Raw genomic sequence first — 17,039 nt, forward strand, 5'->3', positions numbered from 1 at the left:
AATGCACTGAATGGAGCAGATGATTTTATTAATAGTTTTTTGAGGCAGTAAATCTATTTAGTTGATATGCATATAGCTTTTTTTGGTGTATGTTTTTGTTCTCAAGTACCTGTGTGTCTTACATAGATGGAAGTGTTGGAATTAATCCCTCTCCACCAATCATTGGATGTCTAGTAATTTGGCTGCCACCGAAGCAGCTAAATAAGTTATCTGGAAAATATGCATATTCTATTTGAAGGTGCTGAGCATTGTAGAAAATTTGGCTGTGTGATGGAGGTTTCTGCAAAAACCCAGAGTCAGGAATGCTTTGGTTTTGTTATATTTTCTGGAGATTGGTTTTGTTGTTGTGGGTTTGGGGTTTTTTTAAATCTAAGCATAAAATCGATATGAATTTTTTTTTAAATGGTGTAACACTTTTGACCTGTGACTGAAGGCAAATCTATGTTATCATCACTGTACTGGAATACATAGATATTGTCATTACTGGCAGAGAGCAGGAAAACGATGCTCAGCAATTTGTAATCCAGAAATATGGCTGTTCCATTAAGGATAATAAACTGTCACAGTTCAGCACTTTGACAACTTTGACAGCTGGCAGGTGCTGGAATATCTTGCGCTAAGGTACTTCATGCCTGAGGTTATAAACTGTGTGCTTTATGAATAAATAGCTTTTATCTGTGATAAGAGGTGTGTCTTAATATGTATTTCTCCTGTGGTGATTTCATTGTTCAGAAGGAAATAGGAATAGAAATCTGTGCCATTTCGTACATGGATTCTCTGGAGTTTTGTGGCCCTAAGAGCAGGTGCTGAGCTTTCTACTGAGTTTTAGCCATGTATTCTGTTGCTCTTTGGTGTAGGGTAAGTGAGCCTTCCATGCTATGATTGCATGAATTTTAGACCTGAAAAGAAGAATGTCGAGCTAATTTCTTTTTATAGGTAGGTAATTTGTCAGCAGTGCCTACTTGTGGTTTTTTGAACTATTTTAGTAAATACCACTTGTGACGGTGTTCACAGGGGTTCTTGGATGAGGGAAGAGACGAGGATCTGACTCCATGTTTCAGAAGGCTCGATTTATTATTTTATGATATACATTACATTAAAACTATACTGAAAGAATAGAAGAAAGGATTTCATCAGAAGGCTAGCTAAGAATAGAATAGCAAAGAATGATAACAAAGGTTTGTGGCTCGGCTCTCTGTCCGAGCCAGCTGGGCTGTGATTGGCCATTAATTACAAACATCTAACATGGGCCAATCAAAGATCCACCTGTTGCATTCCACAGCAGCAGATAATCAATGTTTACATTTTGTTCCTGAGGCCTCTCAGCTTCTCAGGAGGAAAAATCTTAAAGAAAGGCTTTTTCATAAAAGATGTCTGTGATAACCAGTTTTTCCAATAAGGCCATTACGAGAACTTGAAGGTAATTTTGGAGTAGCTCCCCTCACTTGTTACTCAAATATTTTATGTTCACTTAGGCATTCAGTTTTGGATGAATATTTGAGAGATCCAAATGCCTGGTCCAATGTTGCTTTTTGTGGGGAAGAGGGCCTGAAAGAATATTCATAAAATCAGGAGCTTTGCAGAGGCTGTGTCAGCCTGCAGTAATGTTTTGCATGACTTACTCAGAGATCATATGTGACCTAAATAATTAATGTGTCTGACTCATTAGTAATTCCCATACTATCATGTAAAAATTCACATGCTTCATAATCAAAGCATGTCCTTATGTCAGGATGATGTTTCCTTACATTTTTTAGCAAAAAAAACTCTCAGTAAGAGTCTTAGATTTTTTCCTTTCTGGTCACAGGCTGTAAGTGTGAATTCCCATCAGCTTCTTTAGGAAAGAGGCCTAGGTATGGCTGAGTGACCTTCCACAAGGCAGGGGAGGTAGCTGGGCATGGCTTGTCTTAGGTGGCTATGTGATAAATGCAACATTCCATAGGCATCTTTGAAGTTTCTCCTTTGGCGTGGATGGAAAGGACACCTTCCTATGGGTGGTTATGTGACTTGCCGTGAAAATGTGGTACCTCCAAGACAAGCAGTGTTAAATGAGGTTTGCTTTATGTGGGGTTAATGAATGCTGCAGTCACTAGAAAGGAGCAGCACCTACCAGCCTTCTTTTGTGGCACATCACTTAGAAAAGGACCTGTGGAGTGGTTACATTTGGGTTCTTTCTTGACATATTTGATTTTATGCATCGAATCTTGGAATTAAGACAATTTGACTGACAAGAGAAGTCTGTTAGGAGGCAGAAAGACATACTTTTTCAGGAATGGAGGAAGATGGATTTGTGGAAAGCTAAAGTCAAACCAGAAGAGTTGTCATGTTCCCCACTCTGTGTAAACTTGTTCAGGTGCTTCATCTGTTTCTGTGAAGTTCATAATCTGTGAAACACTTGAAATGCAGGCATAGCCCTGACAAATATGGTGAAACCAGCCTAACTTTAAAAAGTCTGTTGTGAGCTGCTGCTGGAAAGCTTCTAACATGTACATGGAAATGTAAAACTTTAACTAATCGAGAATTTGTATTTAAAAGAATAGCTTTCATTGTCCTGGTATTTTGTTTGCTTGGCTTTTGTAGTCATTAATTTTGGTGAAAATAGGTGTGAGAAAGTTCTTAACTCAGAGGAGAGCAAATGGTTTATATTGCAGCAGGTGTTTACTCACTTTAATTTTTGGATTAATTAAATGAGGGCCAAGCCTATAGCAGGCTGCTGTAATGGTTGACATAAAAGCCATGGGGAAGGCTGAAAAATTCATGCAAACTGAGTCTTTGAGTAGAGCAGTTAAACCGTGTAGATGTTTTGAATAAAAGTGGCATTGATTTTGCATTGCTTCATGACTGCCATAAATTGAACTGAATCAAAGCTCTGGTAAGCTCTTTATTATCTATCTTCTATATCTTGTCTGGCAGACCATAGGCAGGTGTGCAATGTCAGCCAAACTTAAACCAGTCCCACATGAATTCTCAGCATCAGAGCTACTGAACTAGTCTCACTCTCCTTTGTACCAGTTCTACTTGAGCTGCTTACTCCTCTCCCTCACTGCAAAATCTTTTGCTGCAGTTAATCTGGTACTCACATGTAATCTAGATAAAGCTTTGTTCAAAAGGCTGATGTGATAAATGGCAATTTCTGTCTCTTACACAGTTTGAACCCACTGGCTTTTCTGTGGCCTGGTTATGTTTTCGGAAGTCAGCTGAAGTCTTTGCCCCTTCTGTTTCCTCACCTGGAATGTTCACCTGATTGCCTTCTATTTCTATTAAAAGCTATATGTATATGTTTAGCTATGTTTTGTAAAATAAAATTTGTTTAAAAAGACAACAGAACTAGAAGTTTGTGACAGGATTGGATTTTCTGTCTTTAACTTAGGATAAAAACCATATTCTCCTTGTTTAAATGGCATCAGGATAACATGGCCTGTATTTGAAGCCTGATATGAATAGAGGAATATTTCAGAACTTTCAAATGACTTTCACCATCTAGGTTACTTAACTATTGCATCTAATTCTTTTACTGAGGCTTCAACCATTGCTAGAGTCTCCACAGTTAAATTAGAGAACTTAATTTTATTTTTTCTCTGGGTATGAACTGTCACTATGGTGAAATTCCTTCAGGTTGAATATAGTCTGCAGTAACAAAGTAATGATTTGTCATGATCTTGGGGATTATAATGTCTGAACTAAAGCTAGGAGAAAATTGACAGTTTTGTTTCAGTGTTTAAAATGAAACACTGCAGATAAAATGTAAATTGAGACTGATACAATAGAAAAAAATTCTGCTTTCATTTATGCTTATAAATTATAGTTCTCCTGGGAGAATATCTGTAGTGAAACTTTAACAACTAAAACCCACATTTATAATTATCAGAACCTTTGAATAAGTTGAAGAGTTGTGTTGCACTTGATCCTTAATAAACTTACAGTTACATAAGTGCTACACTCCTAGAGGCAACTGTGTCCAACAACATTTAACTGCTTCAGTTTTCACATATTCACTTTGAGGGGAATAAACCAAAACAAAAAAATCCTAGTATCCCCTTTGTGTGTTTTGGGCTTGTTCTGTGTCTTTGATCAAAAGTTCTTGCCCTGAATCTCTTTAACACACACCTGAATAGTACAAAGAATTCAGTAAGTAGGTCTGTCTGCCCACTTAGTGCATTCAAAGACTCAGGATATAAAACCATTTTGAAAAAGAGCTCTGAATATGGCAGAGAAATTTTCCGAGCTCTGAATGTATCTAAATGAGACTGAATATAATTAAAAGGATTTATTTAGTTTTGTCTCATATTTATTTTCTATTAGACCTGACATACTCTTGATTTTCTTTTTCTTTGCTTTCATTACTGCTTTGACTTAAAAAGCAAGGCTCATTATGTTGCAGAAAGCAGTACCTTGTTATTTCAGTAGCAAACCAACATCCCCCAGAAGTTAAATAATTCTGTATCTTATGTCTATATTCTTTGGAAATTAGTGATTCATTTGATTTGTTGGAAGTAGTCCAGATCCTTGCTGCTTTCCTGGAAGCACTTGGAATTTTTTTCACTATTCTCATTTGACAGTCCATTGCACGTTGCTCTAATTTAGTGAAGGTCACATTTAAATTTAGCAGTGTCCCCTGCCATTAAAACCTGGGTAATGCTCCCCCATTTCCACTTGGGAATGCTCTGGTGAAAACTACATTAATGTACCTGGGGTGTGCAGTGACAGCAGCACATCTCTGGTAGTGTCCTATTTAGACATGTTTTTCCATGAGGTGCTCCTGGGAGTTATGTAGGGCATCTCAGGATGAGCTAAATCACCAAAAAAATGTGCATGGGGTTATCCTAACCCATTTATTTGTTCGCCTTTCCTTAAAAGCCTGGTGTTTTTCAGTTCCAGAATTGAATGCTGAAGAAACAACAAATTACTTTGTTACAAATGGAAATGAGAGCCAGAAAGCAAAAGCTTTCAACCTCGGTCATCTAGCTAAAGAGGAGCAAGTTGGTTTTGCATAACATTTTTACACGCCAGTTCTTTGGACCATATTACAGAAACTGAGCACAAAAACTTGTGTGTGTTTGTCTTCTAATATGTCACAGATCATTTAAGATACATAACTCTTCACTTCGAGGGTGTCTGTGCCTATGTTTATACCACATGCTGTGGTGTCAGAAGCATGGTGTGGAGCTCCTGGCAGGCTAATTGAAAGTCAGCATTAGGCCAGGTTAGTTTTTACATAGCAGAGTTGGTGGTGGAGAGGAGCACTGCCCTAAGGAGTGCCAGCCCTGAACTCTCAGCACTCTCACCATGAGGCAGAATGATTCTCTTTCATTAAGTGTGTTGGAGATCTGGGTAAAATATGGAAACACTTAAAAATAATTATTGTACTGCACATTTTTAATAAAAAAACTACTGGAATTCATAAAAGTGCAGTAGTAATGCAAATATTGTTGTGGCTGGTGGCCATATCTGAGGTCCCTGTGGGAAAGTTCAAAGTTAGTTGACTCACCTTAGGAGCTGGAGCTTTACATCATCTTTAACCCAAGTTTAGGGACCTAAAAAAAGCCATCTGAGTGGCTTTTGACCAAGGGAGAACTTTAGGGAGGGACAGGCATTTGAGCTGAAAATAGTCCTTCGCTGCTCTAACTACAAGCCTGTCCTTAGGCTTTGTGTGTTTAAAAATTGAGGCAGGCCTAGGAAGGGGATGAAAGCTCAGACAGTGCCCCATTGTGTGTGCTGGGAGCTGTGGATTCTGCCTGTTCAGGGAGATGTGTATGTTGAGGGGAAAATAGGCTTTTTCTCAAAGTGAAGTACCTGCAATAATTGCACTTTTGCAAGTGTCAAATCTCTTTGGTTCCTGTACAAAGGCTGTATATTTGAAGGGTTCAAGGATATTAAATTGGCAGAGTTTAGTGGAGGAGTGTAATTTGGGCCATATGAAAAACCTAAAACACTGATGAACCCCTGTCCAAGAGGCATTCCTTAGGGTGTTGGAGGAAGGTATATAGAATGGAAATATGGGCAGTATTTGTGCATGAAAAGAATCTAAATAATTTGGGTTTTGTTTTTGCCACGTGTGTAAAAGGAGTGTGTGGATATTGTTTTTACATTGTTTTTAAAGTCAAAGTGTTCCAGCAACTTTATCACAGTCTATTATAAAAACACTGTATGAGTCCAGACTCCTGTAGAAACTGCAGGAATGCTCATGGTGGGACAAAGTTGCCCTTTCACTAATGATTTCAGCACAGCAAAGTACAAGTTCAATCTGTGGGAAGTGCTTGTATGTTGAGGCTTTTCTTTGGTCTCAAGCCATGACTTTCAAAAGAACTTGATGAGAAGGTGTAAAGCTTAATAATACAGGCTTCCTTGTTTATTTTTAAAATTTATTTATCCACTGATTGATTTCCAGAGGTCAGATCTTTGGTGAAATGTAAATCAATCAGGTGCAAATATGTTCTAAAATCCAAGGTTCGGGACTTTATTTTTTTTTAACCTGAGTTAAACAGCATTATTTACTGTTACTAATGACATTTATTTCAGTGTTATGCAGTTGTTTTGGGGTGTAAATGTGCAACTTTGTGGTTTAAAAAAGCTTTGCTAGGTCCATTTTTACCCTTGTTTTTCTTAATATATATCTGTTTTCACATATAATTGAAGACTATATCAGTGCTTGTCACTTGCTAGGTGCCAGAAGTTTTTATTTTCTGCTAAATTGGCCAACAGTAGAGTTTAGAACGTGTGATTTCTTTATAAATATTTGATGCTTTAAAATTTTTTTAAAAGTCACAGTCCCTGATTATCCAACTCAAAAACCCCTCTTATTTATCAATTCATCCAGTTAGTTGTGAAAAGGTTTTCCTTTTTTTTGTTTGTATTGGATTTGTATTACAGGTAGAGTGACAGCACTCATGTGCTGAAGCAGCAGTCAGTTGACTTGTGTATTTTGCTTCTAGTTATATAGACCTAAAAGTTTTATTTGTATGAAGTTGCCTTAATAGTTTTATCCATGGGAAGAAGCATTGACAATTCTGTAACTTTTGTTTAATAATTGTATGGCAATTGTGTGGTTTACAGGATCCTTGGTAAACTGATACTCCTGAAAGCACTGAACATTTCAGTTGCAATGCAAGTCAAAGCAAAGTTACTTAGTTAAGTTGTTTGCTGCTTTGTCTTTCACCAAGAAGAATGTGTGATACAGACAATGAGTAAATATGGTTTTGATCACATGTCCAAACAAAGGAGCTGAGAGACTGAACTACAGCTCTGACTTGATGCTGTTACAGGCTTTCCTCTTGTGTCAGCTTTGCATGCATTATGGAATCTGTCCATAGCACATAAAAATGCACAAACCATATTCCTGAGCTGCAGAAGCCCCACTGCTGGTACATCAAAGAAAGCAGCAGCTGTCATCCAGTTTTAGCCACGGTGCTTTTGAATGCCTTAATCCTCTTCCCAAACAGAAGAAGGCAGAGAGTGTACTTTCTTTATCCACTCCCTCTTCTATTTTTTTGCAGTTTTGGTAGCAAAATCCAGAAGCTGTGTTCAGCAGCCATCACTGCATGGCACAAGACATAATTTTCTTTGCATCTGATCCAGACATTTCAGTCTTCATGTATGCTAAGCCCTTTCAAATGTACTTTTTATTAAAGTTAGAAATTATTCATTTTGTGTTTATTCCTAGGTGCTCAAAGTATCAAAATGATTATTCAGTTATACTTAATTTTGATTTTAGTTTCCTTCAAACTGCTATTCTTTGTTCCCTTTCAGTTGCTGAAGGGGTGTATGTTGGGATTATACTCAGCACCTGAGTTACAGGAAATAATGTTTACCATTGGAATTAATATATTTTACTTTGTGTGATTCTACATTTTCAGTTAGGTTTTTTTTTTAACAATACAAGTTTTACAAGACAGTTAGTGCAAAACAGCTTCCTTAAGAAGTGAGCAAGATATACTACAAATAGGAGTTTAATCTTTTAGAGCTTTTTTAAGGTCTGTATGGTGCAGTGTCCTGTCTCCAAAGTGAGTCATGACAGAAGTCAGGGGAAGGGTACAGGAGCTGAGCAAGAAAGCTATGATGCTTCCCTGACATACTTTCCTGTCTCAATAGCACTCCTCAAGACAGAAGCTGTTCTTTGAACTTAAAAAACACATACAGGTTTTTCTTCTTCACTAATTTGCCTAATCACTTTCCCTAGCTGTATTTTAAAATAAATATGTATGAACACATTTCAAGGGTTTAGCATGTGCAAAATTTTTATATTGAACCAAGTTAACAAAATTATTGGAAATAAATTATAAAATAAAGTGGTTTATATATTGGATTTTTAATTTGTTTTTTGTTTATTAGCCACTGTCCTGCAAAGTGAATTTGCACTGCAAAGTAATCCCAACAGAGGAATGAAGTACACAAGTGTAAAGCTGTCAGACTACAGCAATCATTGAATCGTCTGTCTAAATAAACTAATGGGAAACGATTTTAAGTCTTTGCTAACCTCCAGCCTCTCAGACCAAAAATACTTTGTTTTGCTGAAATAAGTAAGCAGCTAGAGTAAAATTTAATGTTTTAAGAATCCCTTTGTGTTGTCCTATTTCCTCAAAAAGAATTTCAAAACTCTGCAGTAAAAAGTGTGTCGACCAGGATGCTGCAGAAAGGCAGATTAGAGAAATGTCATTTGATGACAAGGTTTGGTATATTTAGAAATGCTCCTGTTATTAAAGTTGCTGCTGTGCCAACTACTCCTACACTGGAGTCTGCTAATTTGCATGACATGCTATCTATCCCAACACACAAGGAAGATCAGAGATTACATACAATAACTCCAGTCCTACTTCCGTTGTCAGACAAGGATCTCCCAGCAGTGACATTACCTTCTTGTGGTTTACTATTGCAATCCCATTTTCCCTTCCCTCTTCATTAATACCCATTTTCAAGCTCCTCAGTTTGAAATGCCATTATTTACATCTTTAACATTCCAGAGGCTTTGATATTGCTCATAAGGAAAATAACTAATGTCAAGAGAGAAAATGTGCATTCATCATTGTGGGATGTTCAGGACAATCTTTTCCGAGCTCACACTGAGTAAGAGGTCATTGGTTTGCTTTGCTCTTGACAGGGCACAAATAAGAAGCCTCAATTCAATGAAAAATTGAGGTACAATCTCATCACTATGGAATACAGTTGTTGGCAGTTTCAGTGGCAAATGTGTGCCTCCAGAGCTGTGCAGCAGGCAAAGGAGTCCTTGGGCTGCTGTCCCAGTGCTCAGTGAGTAATGCTGGGACATCCACAGCTGTGTCCAGACACCTCTCAGGGCAGTGAAGAGACACAAACTGAAGGGCAGTTTCCAAGTGCCATTAAGCTGTGAGACGAAGAAGGCATCTCATGTTAGTTTATTCTTTCTTTGAATTTCTTCCTACCTGCTCCACAAAAAAAGATTATGTGTGCGCAATATAGTCTTACATAGTAGAGTAATGTTACTTTGAGGTTTGAAGTATCAGAAGGAAAAAGGGAAAATAACCTTAAAAGGTCCTGTTATGTTTTTATGAATTTTTATTTCAAATATTGAAATAAGAAAGCTGTAGGCATGTGATATGAGCTGCTCTTGCTTGTTCTATGCTGAATTACTCAAGTGCTACTATAGGTATTAGCAGATAATTTTTCTGTTAGATTTTGATGTTTATTGCCCTCTCAGTTGCTGGGTCTGTTATACAAACACCAGAAAAAGTTGTTCTTCACCTGACCTCTTCGTTCATGTAAATGGCATTAATATATATTTCTTTTTTGTTTATACAGGTTATTGAATCACTAGGGATTATTATATATAAAGCCCTGGACTATGGTTTGAAGGAAAATGAAGAGAGGGAATTAAGTCCTCCACTGGAACAGCTTATTGACTACATGACTAATGCCACAGAAACAGATGGGAGTAGGGATGAAGGGATATGATGCTCTGGATGAAGGAGTGGAGGATGACGATGATGACAAAGAAGAAGTTGCAGCCGTTCACTCCTATAAAGATGTCATGAAGGTACAGTAGTGGGCAGTTTATATGATAGTTCTGTCAATGAGAAAACTCTGTTTTCTGCATTAATATTCTGTGGGATACTGGCTGTGTCATTTTCTGATTTCCCTGGTCCTTTTATAAGGTTTGTTTGTGAAAATGACATGAAGCATTATTTCAAGCTTGACAGTAGGCAACAGAAAATCCATGATCAACTTTAGCATTGTATGTGCCATTAACATCACAATCTGATTTAATCCCTGCACTGGATAGTCAGCCTTCCAGTGTAAACATCTGCTGAATTACTTTGTGTACTCTTGGATACTTCATGGTGTGTTTCAATTAATTCACCTTTTCATTAGCAGGTTATTAGGGTAATTATTTCTTATCAGTTCCTTCACTTACCACCCTTCCCTCCTGAAGCACCGCAGTGCTTTTGTACTAGTAGCTTATTTGGATGGAGTGAGTCAGGACACAGTATTTCACTGGCGATCATTAGGGTTGCAGTTCTTGACCTGAGTTGTGAAATTCAGAAATGTAGCTTATGAATTTTAATTGTGACAAGTTCTTTAATGTTATCTGGGCGACTGTGAATAATCATTTAAAAGTATTACCTTCTGTTTTCTGCAGAGTAATGTGTGCATGTTTTAGAGCCCAGTGAGCTCTTATTACAGACAGAGGTATTAATAAGTGTGGTTGGAAAAAAATAGTGTAATTAGTTTAACTTGTAAATAATCTGATCTTAATATAGGTTGGAAAACATGCTAACTTGTACCAGAGGATTGAGCCATTTATAGTGCTTCTTCATAAATGCAAGTCATATCTAAGGACCAGGAGCTTAGTGCACCACATAAATTAAGTGTCATGGTGGAAGTTGAGGCTAGAAGAATGTCCCAAATCAGAACACATCAGAACACATTGACATTCAGGAAAAAGACCCCACTAAACCCCTGCACTTCTTCTGGGTTAACAGTAGAGAGAAACTCTTAGGAAACTTATGCCTTTGTTTTTCCTCCCTCCCTCAGAGAAGCAGAGGCCAGAGGGAGAAATAATTGAAATGTTCTTTTGCTCCCTGTGATGGGGAGAGCCTGGCTGGCTGAAGTGCTCTGCCCTTCAAGCCCTGCCCCTGCCAGCCTTGCTGAGTTGCTGCGTTCAAGTGCTTTGCTCTCTCCCCCGTCTGCCTCTCCCTGACACCCAGAGGGGGCCAGCTGCACCCTGCTAAGCCCCCATGCAAGCTGCTCCAGACAGTCTAGAGGAAATTTAGAAGACTCATGGGATACGTTCTTCCTTTTCCCCCAGTTTGGCAAAATGCTGTGAATTGGTGACAGCTGAACTTTTTGATAAATGTTTTGATAAGATTGATAAGTGAAAGTTTCACTTAGTGCAGAGGCAGACAAGACCTTTGTATACACAGAGCTGAAGACAGTGGCTTTGAGGAAGTGATTATTTTGCAAGTTCTTAACTTGATTTCTGCAAACAATAAAAGATAAATTTGGAAAACTTTGCTGAACTCCTTTAGGTACACTGGTGTAAACATCCCTGAAATCAAAAGCAATAAGAAAATTCAACAGGTTTCAATGGTTAATGCCATGGAATAACATCCTGTTCATTTGGCTTTGTTAATATCTCTGCTAGTCTGAGCTATCTGCCTGTTTCTATGTTTTAAAATCAGCATCTTAAATTTTATTTCTTCATCATATTTTGTTAATAGTTTTATATCATCCTGGACATATACTGCTTCTGTGACTTCATCTTAGTGAACTGGTCAGCTGTCATTTGTACATCATCCTGATTTCTACTCCTACATCCCTTGGAATTCTCTTTTATTTCTGTTATTGTTTTTGCCTTAATTATGTGCTGCAGGCTTAACTCTGCAAATTACCTTTATTCTCTACTCAGTGTTATTACTGCATTGAGAGGACTAGAATGGCAGCATTGTTCTGCCATGTTTTTGACATGAGTGCAGATTTACAAGATCTTTTTTTTTCCTGACTTAATACCTTTTTAGGGGTCAGACCATCTTCTGCATGTTGCTTTCTCCTATTTTTTCCCCCCACCAGCAGTGGTAAAATGTTAGAGGCTACACCCTTATTTACCCAGTGACTGTTTCACAACAGTAATGCGTGGTCTTGTGACCATGAGGTTCAATTATTTTAAGATCCTCTTGGCAAGACTCACTGCAAAGCTTTTTCCTCCACAGTTTGCAGTGAATGCTGAAGCAGGTTTGCTCATTGAATTGAGAACTGTTGTTCTTGCCTCCCCTGCATTCTCTACATCACAAGCTTGGAAAATGGTAGTGATGGCCTGTGTGCTACTAATACTGTTTTTTAAGGTTTTTAACTATGTAGTCTCTGGTCTGGAAATTATTTTGTCCTTGAAAAGTGATTATATGGTTCCTCCTCCAAAAACTGTCTTTGTCTGGACACTAAAACTGAACTTTTCACCATTAATCACTAACTTGGGTGAGCATATTTTGTGATTAAAAAACAGAGGTAGTTAAGATATGTCAGGTTTTTCTGTAATGTGAAGTAAGCAAGGTCGATCCTGCACCCTCCCCCTAGCCTGGAAAATGCTGAGTAATATGGCAAACACTGATTCCCAATAACGGGGAAAAGGGTAAGTGCTAAATAGTACTGCCAAGATCATCATTGGCAAAGCCAGCAGGGAAGACACAGACAAGCTTTTGTGCTGCTTCTTGGTGTATTTGGCTGATTTAGGTTCTGATTTCCTTGGCAGGACCAACCTGCTGCCCAGATTTGACCTACTGTTTTTAAAAATGCATCTGCAAAGAGAGGAGACATTGGTTACCAGAAGCTTTTAGTCTTTGATGATGTATTTCTGATTTGCCAGCCCTGCTGCAAATGAGGGGAGAAATGGAGACAGCAAAGACTGGACATTTTCAGACAGATGTTTCCTTGTTTGAGTCCCTCTCCCCACCCCATCCACTGTGTGTACACACTGTGCTCTGTGGTTCAGGAAATCTGTACGTGTGGGAGTGCCAGGTTGGCTCTGCATGTACACAAGGCACAGTAATCCCAGGGATCAGGAGCACAGGTTGGCAGCACACATACACCTTGGGAAGCCTTGGTCAACAGAGAATAGACAGAGAAGGCCTGGCATGCTGGGCAGTGTTGGGCTTGCTAAGGGTGTGGGAAGTCCTGTCATGTGGCGCCTTTATCACAGCATGGGGCCCTCCCTGATACTGAGACAAGATGATGCAGTTTATCAACCTCTTCCAGAGTATGCTCAAACCCTAATTCCACTCCTAGTCTTAACATTATCACACTCCTTATCCCACAGATCTCTGCAGACAGATGGTTTAAACAAACAACATCTTCCTGTTAACCCTGAGGCACTTTCTAAGCTGCGATTTATCAATATCTGCTGGCTTGAGCCCCAGCCCTAAACCCAGTTACTGTATTACACTTCAGTCTAGGTCAACACCCCTTTCTAATTCTGGATGTAAAGGTAACCTCATAAGGCAGTGCTAGCAGGTTTTATTCTGTGCTGGTATTTGCTGGGCTGAACGGCCATCCTAGCCTGTCATTTGTTCCAGATTTGAACATTATTGTAGCCAAATCACCACTGCCAGTACTAGACTTTGCCTCAGCCCTTCTGCAGAGCAGAGGTGTTGTAGAGGTGTTGTCAGCTGTGCCTGCAAGTCACAGCACTAACCTTTGTCACTGCTTTGCTACCTTATTCTGCAGGTCTTGTAGAAGGTACAGAAAGGAGGCAGCACCCTTCCTGAACCAATATCTTTCTCTTTCTTATGTTCACCTTTCATCCCAAAAGTTAACTCAGCTTTTAACAGGAGCCTTATCTGTAGCCAAGCCACACCTTCTTGTCTAGGACAAAAATGCAGGTGGATGGTCTCTGGTGCTCAATGGCTTCGGGTCCCGGGCCTTACCTAATTGCTTGTAAGAAGTTCAGTAATAGTGTTTGTTAGTTCTGACCAAAAATTAACTGTCATGCAAGTGCTGCTTCACAAAGGTGAATGAGTTGCCCAGGTCTCACAATAAACAAAACTCATACATAGAAGATCTCCATGCTAACTTAATTTGCATGAAATTTTTTTTCAGAGCAGCATAGTCAGTATTGTGTTATCTCGCTATAAGAAATGTAAACAAGGCTGCAGTTTGCAATATTTTTATTGGTAGAAAATTATGTTTGTGCTTTGCAAAGAGGAAGAATAAATTGTTTCGCTCAACCTTAAACACTCCTTCTCTCCCATTTCAGTTTTTTTGATCATTGGCATGGTCATGAGATGAGAAACTTGTATGTCTAGATGACTCATATGTCTTGGTAGTTCAAGGATATGGCTGACTCCTTTCAGCTGGAAATTTACAGTGGTGATATTGATCTGCCTCTGTTTAATTTTGAGTACTCTGATAGTAGAACAGATCTACCATCAATGGCATGTGTAGGATTATAGGGGAAAAGAAAAGTATGTCCTGTCTCACTGCAATTATAGGCAGGATAAGAAGATCTACATTTAGATCTAAGTATTTTGGAGACTTCCTTCTGAGTCCGAGGACTATTATCATATAGATGCTGTGACCCCATGTAAGTATAATATGGGAACCTGTCAGAGAGAAACCAGAAAATGCAGTTAAAAACAAGTCAGGGTATTTGTTTATGACAGACAGTTAAAGAGTTCATGTTACTGGAATTCAAAACCCCATAATTTTGTCCAGTACAAGCTTAGTAAGGTGCAGCTTTCTGTGAGTGTAATTCAGTTTAAGGCTGGGCTGGCTTAAGCATTTTTGTATGAGCCTGAAATTTATGCTTCATTTCCAAACAAGCAACTTGCAGTGTATGCTGTAACTCTGTGTGAAGCTGCTGATGAGTTGGAAACTTACTGAGATGGTAAAGTCCCAGATGTTGCCAATTCATTTTATATTAAAAAGGAATGCAGCAACGTTGGCCATTTGTGAAAATGCTCAAAAAAGACAACAATTGATCTTTTCCTTTCTCTTGAATCCTGTACTCACACGTTTATGTGCTAGTCTTTATCTTGGTGGATCTCATTTTAGAAAAACATGATTTTTGTCTCATGTGCATGGAGAGACATTGAAATTACAGTGGGTTGGAAGTCCTCAGTTCTCTTCACTTTTTTTCTCACAGTACTTGCTGGCTTGAACAAAAATTTATCATATTCCACTTGGGGATCTTCAGTCACACAGACCTGCTGTCTGAGACCCCCTTTGTAATATTGGGAAACCTCCTGTCCCAACTGCTTGGGTCTCTGAAAGTGCAGCCATCTAGTTTTTGTACCTCTTAAGTTCTGAGGAAGGCAGGTTCTCCTTTGGCTGTTCCTTTTTTGCAGTTTAACCCTTTGGGGACTGTCAGCTAGAAAGAAACCCCAAAATGTCGCAGAGTGATTTTGTAAACACAGCCCCATCTCACACTGCAATGACAGGACACCACTGGGTGGATGCCCCTGGGCAGTGTGGGCCTCTGAAGGTGCAGTTTCATGGTGCTGCTCTGACCAGGTAGACAGCTTGGGTCAGCTCACCTCCTGGCCACACACACCTCTCTTTCTCTCTGCTGCACTGACAGAAGTGGGAGCTCTGAGTTCAGCAGTGAAGTCACAAGGACCAGGGCTCATCTCCTGTGCTCAGGAGGTGAGCATGTGCTCAACCATTCCCCTTGGAACTCCTACAAAACAATCACCACTGAGATTGGACTAGCAAAGGAATAGATGGATCTTGGCTGAATAGGACCCATCCACAGGCCTTTTCTTATTCTTTCACTGTGCTTTGAGAGAACTTGGAGTTGTCTTAGAAATGCAGTAAACCTGCTGCTTTTCTCTTGTCCAGGCAAGCCTTGTGCATCATGGCTATTCATTCAAAACACAGAGTGTTTCTCATGTCTGTGCTGTCACCTTTGCTGGGACCTTTGTCACCTATGTGTCATCAAAGCATCCCAAAAGTTTATTTGTTTGCCTTTGTTCTTTAATCAGTTCTTTCATCTGCAAACACAACTGTGCAGGTGCAGAGTAAACAGTGCTCCTGGCTGAGTCATGGCCAGAGCCAGTGTTGGAAGTCCTGTGCTGTGCAGCCCCACAGAGCTGAGCTGAGGACAGACTGTGCAAAATTAAGCAGGAGTGTCTCTCTGCATGTTCGAGTGTTTGTAATGTATGAGCAATATCTCCGTGTTGCTGATATTAAAAATAAAAGTATTTAACAATAATAATAGGGCTTTGATATGAAGGGCTTGTACCTGATGTACTTGCAAGGAAGTTGTCCCTCAAGACCTTGGTCTTTCCATTTAAAAAGAAGAACTTTTTGTCTTCCTTACTTTAATTATTCTTGGAAACATTCCTTCCATCAGTATGGGCTTAGATAGATTGGAGTGTCTTACTCCAGGCTGGGAGACAAAGCCAAATGACCTTTCCTGCAATGATTTATGGCTCACAGTAGCACATCTACACTGGTTTAAAAACCCTGTACCCATAATTCACATAATTATACTGGTATAACCTGTCTAAGGTCTAAAATAGTCTGAGGAATCCAAGGAGTTGTCCAACAAAAACAGGAAACACAGATGGGGTGTTCAGATTATTTTTATGGGGAGGTTAGAATACACCTGAAATTTGTGTGTGGGCCCTTGTGCATCTAAAAGAGGCACAGTAGGGCAGGGACTTTTTCCCTCTGTCTTTTTTATGCTGTAATTATTATAAATAATTTATACAAGGGTAAAAATAAAGTTCCATATTTTAGTGCAGGTGGAAGGATTCTTTGGTGGTGATGGTGGCCCATAATGCATAAAAGGCAGAATTTGTCATGACAGAGCTCCAGTTATTCCATAAAAAATACAAGTTTGAAAATGTGCAAAGCATTCTGTAAGAAAGAATACATCTGAAGTATCAAAGAATCTGTGTGAGCCTGTGCTGCCTAAAATATACCCTGGAGACTAAAGTAAATCAATGAGTGTTTACTCTCACAAGGTATGTTCTGTTTGATCAGATTAATTTGAAGTTCTAAGTGATGACTGGAAATCAGGGTAATGGTCAATTAACACAGTAAAGCTCTAGAGACCCAAAACAAAGAAGGAAAAG

At 39.0% G+C, this 17,039-nt stretch overlaps 1 protein-coding gene across 1 annotated transcript in view; it reads left to right on the forward strand.

Annotated features, from left to right (window-relative positions):
• The window catches only part of SPIRE1 (spire type actin nucleation factor 1), a 128,029-nt gene that overhangs the window by 45,782 nt on the left and 65,208 nt on the right, over window positions 1–17,039 (forward strand). Inside the window, 2 exon segments of the mRNA XM_030944194.1 lie at window positions 9,772–9,915; window positions 9,917–10,006. Of these exon segments, the coding sequence (XP_030800054.1) occupies window positions 9,772–9,915; window positions 9,917–10,006 (234 nt within the window).

The sequence above is a fragment of the Camarhynchus parvulus genome, chromosome 2, assembly GCF_901933205.1.
Source record: "Camarhynchus parvulus chromosome 2, STF_HiC, whole genome shotgun sequence".
NCBI classification, from domain to species: domain Eukaryota; kingdom Metazoa; phylum Chordata; class Aves; order Passeriformes; family Thraupidae; genus Camarhynchus; species Camarhynchus parvulus.